We start from the raw sequence: 6,000 nt of genomic DNA, 5'->3' as shown, positions 1-6,000 counted from the left end.
TCCTTCCTTCCTTCCTTCCTTCCTTCCTTCCTTCCTTCCTTCCTTCCTTCCTTCCTCTTCTTTTCCCTCTTTCTTTCCTTCCTTCCTTCCTTCCTTCCTTTCTTTCTTTCTTTCTTTCTTTCTTTCTTTCTTTCTTTCTTTCTTTCTTTCTTTTGTATTCTCACATCTGAATGTGAGATTTGTTCTGATCAAAATAACATTTAAAAATTCTCACATTGTGGTTGTGCATGCCTATAACCCTAGCAGTGGGTATGAATCAAAGCCATCCCAGGCTATATAGGAAGACTGTCTCAAAAACAACAAACAAGACACACACACACACACACACACACACACACACAGACACACACACACAGAGGCAGTGTAGGAGAGAACAACAAACAGATCTCATAAAATTCATTTTTTGATTTTTTTTGTTGGGTTGAACTATGCATACTAAACAAATATCCTTCCACTGAGCTGGATCACCAAATTACTCCTTTGTTTTTAATTGTTTATTTGTTTGTTTGTTTAAGGATAGGCACTTACCAAGTCACCTAGGCTGGCCCTAGAGCCCTCTCATCAGATTTCTTTGATTTTTAAGGCCAGCCTGGTCTACAGAATGAGTTCCAGAACAGCCAGGACTATATAAAGAAACACTAGAAAAAAAAACTCAAAACAAAGCAAAAAAAAAAAAAACCAAAACAAACAATAATACTACTAAGTTACGTTACTGCGTGTGGCTGTTTTGCCTGCACGTATGTCTGTGCATCACATGCGTGCATGTCTAGTACCTTGGAGGCTGGAAGAGGGTGTCAGATTCTGTGGGACTAGAACTATAGACAGTTGTTAGCTGCTGGCAATGAAACCCAAGGCCTCTGATAGAGCAGCTCTTCTTACAGCTGAGCCATCTCTTCAGCCTCCTGACAGCAAATATTATTTTAAATATTATTTAAGTATTATTTTCTGAGTTAATAATTATTTTCTGACTTTATTACAACAGAGTCAGAATTTGATGTGTCAACAAAGGATCATGTCTGTGAAATGACTAAAGAAATTGCTGAGAAAATAGAAAAGTATAATAAATGTAAACAGCTCCTGCAGGTAAGTTAGCCCCTTCTTCAATGAATGCCTTGGCCAGTGTTAGATGCCAGCCCTTGATGCCTTTTGTCAATGTACAGAGGGTCCTTTCCCCAGTCTTCTACACTGATACTGCATTTGGGACGGTGAAAGGGTGTTTTGTGTACTTGTCACTATCATGCAGGCCTTATGCTTCTGAAGTCGGTGTTTTACATATACACGATATGATGTCCTTGTTTGAATATTTTATTGAAGGTTTTATTTCTGTTAGGATGATGATACATGAAAAGCATTTGAACTTTAGAAGGGAAGTCCTTTTAAAAAATATATTGTATAAAAAACAGGAAATTGTGTGGTGTTCACTCATCTACTTCCCAGTGTGGATGCATATGGAGGCCACAGGTTGCCTTCAGAATGTCTCCCTTAGTCGCTTCTTCACAGTGTTTCAGGCAGGGTTTGTCACGGAACCCAGAGACAGCAGTTTTGGCTGGACTGGCGTTCATTTTCCGTACCACCAGGGTTACAGACACAGGCTGGCATGGTCAGTGGGTGCTAGAGACCCGAATTCAGATTCTCATGCTTGTGCAACCAAGTTCATGATCCATCTAGCCAAGAATGGCAATGTTAAGCAAATGAGTTGTTGTCTCTCAGTGGGATTTTAGTTTTGTAAGCAGCATTGTTCAGATTCTTTCAATTTTGTTAGCTTTAATGGTGGTACTCACTTTGAATTAGTTAAAGTGTGGGGGTGGATGCTTCTCATTACTATCTTGAATAGAGAACAAAGTTATTTTATATTTCGATATGGTTTTTAAGGGTGTGTGTGTGGGTGTGTCTTTTGCATATGAGAAAGAAAGGTAACTTTTAGAACAATGAAATTCATAGATCTGCTCAATGTTACTAAAAGAATACTTTTTCTTTTTGCTACTTGCTTTTAAAGTAATGTTTAAATATCTTGATCAAATTTCAAACTGGGCTTTTTGAGATCTTTCTGTAGAAGAAGTGAGGATGGCCCTGATGTTCTAGTGTAATGTAGTGCTTGTGTTTTTATTGCTACTGTTGTAAAAGCTGTGGTGCAGTGCATGTTGTAGGACAAGGCACCACATGTGTATACAGTGTATACAACTGTTGCTGAGGTGTGGATTATAGCAAAGTGATCGGGTTTTAATTTTTGTTTCATGTGTATGGGCATTTTGCCTGCAGATATGTGTATACACTGCATGTGTGGTAGCAGAAGTCACTTTTTCAAGGGTCCTGGAAACTGTCTTAGAGTGCTCATTGTTTTCAAAGCTGGCAACAATGAATGTGTTGCTTTCTCCCTATACCAACAGTACTTCCCACATGGGTCCACCCAGATGGGCAGCTCCTCTGACAAGCATACAAGATGGAGCTGTACTCACAGCCTCTTGAGGACATTAGGATCAACTCTGAAAATTGTTGATACAAATTCATCCATAGGCCTGTCTCATTAATGGTTTTTCTTTAGATAAAGGTTTTTTATATTTCTCTGGAAGTAATAGAGTCAGTTTCTAGCAAACCTTAACTGCTTCTTTTTTCAGCTTACCATAAATGGGAGCAGTTTCCTCTTTCTTTTTCTCCCTGGTGCTGCTGTTGTAGGACTAGAGAGTCAGCTGCTGACAGGTTCTGGCCAAAGCTAAGGGCATTAGACTTGACTGGGTTCGTGAGGCATCCGTGTTTAGATAGTCTTGTCTAGCATGTGCAGCTCTTTCTTGATTGGACGGCCCAGTGTTCTAAAAAGACTGGAGGGTGGCTGAGTGAGCGAGCTTGGCACTGGAAGCAGTCGGGAAAGTGGGGAGAATATGGTGAAGATGCTTGGGGTGATTCTTGATTGAACATTTATATATAAGCCTTTTGTGGTCAAAGGGGATTAGATCTTTGCACTCAGATGCCCAGGTGCTAGGACTGGGATTTGTAAGAAACCAGTACATAGTTTTTCTTTGGTCCTGTTTTATCACTTTATATAGTCAAGCTAATGACTGATAAGAATATCATTGTAGTTTAAGTTGCATTTCCATAATGACTTAGTGTTTACATTTCTTTCTTAGATGTGTGTGTATGTGTGTATGTGTATGTAGTATATACGTGTGAGTGCGTTTCGTGCATGTGCTGTGCCTGGACACATACACATTTGAGTATCTATGGAGACTAGAGTTTATTGTGAGGTGATTGCTTTCCAACTTCTTTATGGAAACAGGCTTTTTCCCTGAGCCTTGAGGTTACTAATTGGCTAGACTAGCAGATCAGGGAGCTCTGGGGGATCTGCCTGGCCCTGTGCACCTCAGCTGTAGGGTTGCAAATGCATGCCACCACAGCTGGCTTTTACATGGGTTCTAGGGATCCAAACATAGGCTCTCATGCTTTATGAGTCATGTTTTTAACCCTGCAACTATCTTTTTGTAAATGTTTCACATATTTTCAAAAAAAATCTTTTTTTGTTTAATTATTCATCTTGCTATGCTTTTTTTTTTCTTTCTAAAAGGATGGAAACCAGATTTTTGCCAATTGTATAGTTATTTAAAGACAGTACATGTGAAAGCAGGGGTAGCTTTGTGGTATACATGTGCTGGTCATTGGCAAGTGGACCAAAAATACACTGTGAGAGCAGGGGCCTGGTGCTGTGGGAACTGCCTGTCTCCTGTGTGTAGATGCAGTTACTTTCTCTGCTATCAGTGTGATGTTGCTTAATGTTTTTAGAAAATCAAATTTTAATTGTGGTAGAGTATCAATTATGTTTATATTTTGTACTTTTTTTTTAAATGCACATTCTGCAAGGTGTTAAAACATATCCCCTGCATTGTCAGAGGAGTTACTTGTTGTGCTTGGAGATCAGACCCAGGCCTTAGGCCAGTGATCTGCCAGTGAGTTGTACTCCTGGTCCATCCAGAAGTTTTATAGTCAGATTTTTCATTGAGGTTTGTAAAACTTTTGGAGCAGTGTTTTGTATGTTAATGAAGTATAGAAGGTATTGTGTGGAGTTTAGAAGGTTGGAATTGCTCAAAATATATTTTTGAACTTCACCTTGAAAACAAATATTTAAAATGAAATTGGCCTATTTACTTTTTGGTCACTATTTTTTTGGTCACTTCGTTGTGTTTTTAAGAAAAAGGACTATCATAAAGTACATGATTTAGATTTCCTCCTTTTGCAAAAGTAGTCCTTTTGTGAAATAATATTTGTCATGATCCAAGTACAGGAACTGTGGCCATTTGGGTTATATTTTTCTGTACAACACTGACACTCATATTTAACCGTTGAAAGCAAATTATAAGCTAAGTGGGATTAAATATGACACCTCTGATGGTCACCTGACTGTCCACTTGCCTCTTTTAAGTAGATATGCTATTCTATTGTCTAGCTATAAAATAACGTACCTAATCTTGTGTTGGTAGCATTTTGACTTTATACTCTTAGAGTAATCGTCATGTGTGTGTACAGATATCTACTCTGTGGAGATGTGAAGTTTTTAGTGACAGTACTAATTTTAATTTTATTTAGGATGAGAAAACCAAATGCAGTAAATACGCTGATGAACTTGCAAAAATGGAGCTGAAGTGGAAAGAACAAGTGGAAATTACTGAAAACGTAAAACTTGAACTAGCTGAAGTAGAGGATAATTACAAAGTAAGTTCATAGGCTTGGCTCATGGTGCTTAGTGAGCCTGGGCCAGGTCAAAGTGAGGTACCTATAAACCCTCAGCCAAGCAGGTTCCATATAGATATGCTAGATATTTAATTACATACAGTTTACTCACTTGCCTGAGAAAATGGCGTCCCACATGCATTGGTTAATGTGGCTTTAGTCCTTTGGGGTCAGGTGGACTTTGAAATTTACCTTTTAAAAAAGTTTTTAGTACATATTAGTTATATATAATAATAGGCTTCAGTATATTTTCATGTATCTGTATGATATATTTTTATAATATTCCACCTGATGCACACTGCAGCCTCCCACTGATACCCTGTTTAAATAGGTCACTTCTTTCATGCCCTGTTCTGTGTCTGCCACCTCCTTCCCCAAGGCCCATGCTTTTCATTAGTGCTGCTTTGAGTTGCTTAGGTGAGGGGTTATTTACAGGAGCATGGGCAGTGTAGTAGTGACTCTACCACAGAGGAAACCATCTCTCCTTCTTCCAGCAGCTGTTAACTACGTATCAGTCCTCAGAGAAGTGTGAGGCCTCATTAGATTACACCCTCAATGATGGAGTGTTGATGACGCCGTCTTAGGCAGGTAATCAGGTTTGCTGAGAATTCAAAGGTCTAGAGGCCACGTCACTCCCAGAAGACAGCATTCCACGGACTCTTAGATTCTTTGTGTTCTTTCTTCTTCAGTAGTGTTCCCTGAGCCTTGGATGAAGTGACACAGATGTCCATTTAGGGATAAGCACTCAATAGTCATTTAATGTCAGCACTTTGACCACTTCTATAGTTGCACAGAGAAGCTTTCTCTGATCAAAGCTGCCTGTAGCACTAACCTGATGACTTGAACACAGTAGAGGGCAGCTTGACAGAAGTACAAACATCATGACCATTTAGCAGTAATCCTGTGTTCTCTGTAGCTATGGGCTTTTGACTAGACGTATACCACTAGATAGATAGTCGGTCCCTCTAATGGATATTCCAACCAGGAAGGTGGTTAGTCTGTCAGTCTCACCTCCCCACCCCCCCGACCCTCCCCACCCCAGGCTGCTTGTCTGTTGCTGTGAAAGGTAGCCACCCTGGAAGGAGTTCACAGCTCACTTCCAGCTTGGTTTCTTTAAATCCTGTAACCAAAATAATGTGGTGTCTGAAGCTGTAAGGTCTTTCGTTCCAGTTCGGGTACATAACCAATACCATTGGCAATAGCTTCTATTGTTTTGGACTGGCTGACAGCCCACAGGGACAGCCCTAATGCATTCCAAAAAAACATGTATCTTTAGAAGCAATC

At 39.7% G+C, this 6,000-nt stretch overlaps 1 protein-coding gene across 2 annotated transcripts in view; it reads left to right on the top strand.

Annotated features, from left to right (window-relative positions):
- Tax1bp1 (Tax1 binding protein 1) overlaps positions 1 to 6,000 on the top strand; it is a 57,513-nt gene that overhangs the window by 34,064 nt on the left and 17,449 nt on the right. For both annotated transcript variants that reach the window (XM_028758382.1, XM_028758381.1), the window contains exons 12-13: positions 983 to 1,083; positions 4,573 to 4,698. In XM_028758382.1, coding sequence (XP_028614215.1) covers positions 983 to 1,083; positions 4,573 to 4,698 — 227 coding nt within the window. The remainder of the gene's footprint in view (positions 1 to 982; positions 1,084 to 4,572; positions 4,699 to 6,000) is intronic.

The sequence above is a fragment of the Grammomys surdaster genome, unplaced genomic scaffold (genome assembly GCF_004785775.1).
Source record: "Grammomys surdaster isolate TR1022 unplaced genomic scaffold, NIH_TR_1.0 126197, whole genome shotgun sequence".
NCBI classification, from domain to species: domain Eukaryota; kingdom Metazoa; phylum Chordata; class Mammalia; order Rodentia; family Muridae; genus Grammomys; species Grammomys surdaster.
The sequence above is the reverse complement of the archived record's forward strand: the minus strand, read 5'-3'. Positions and strand labels throughout refer to the sequence as shown.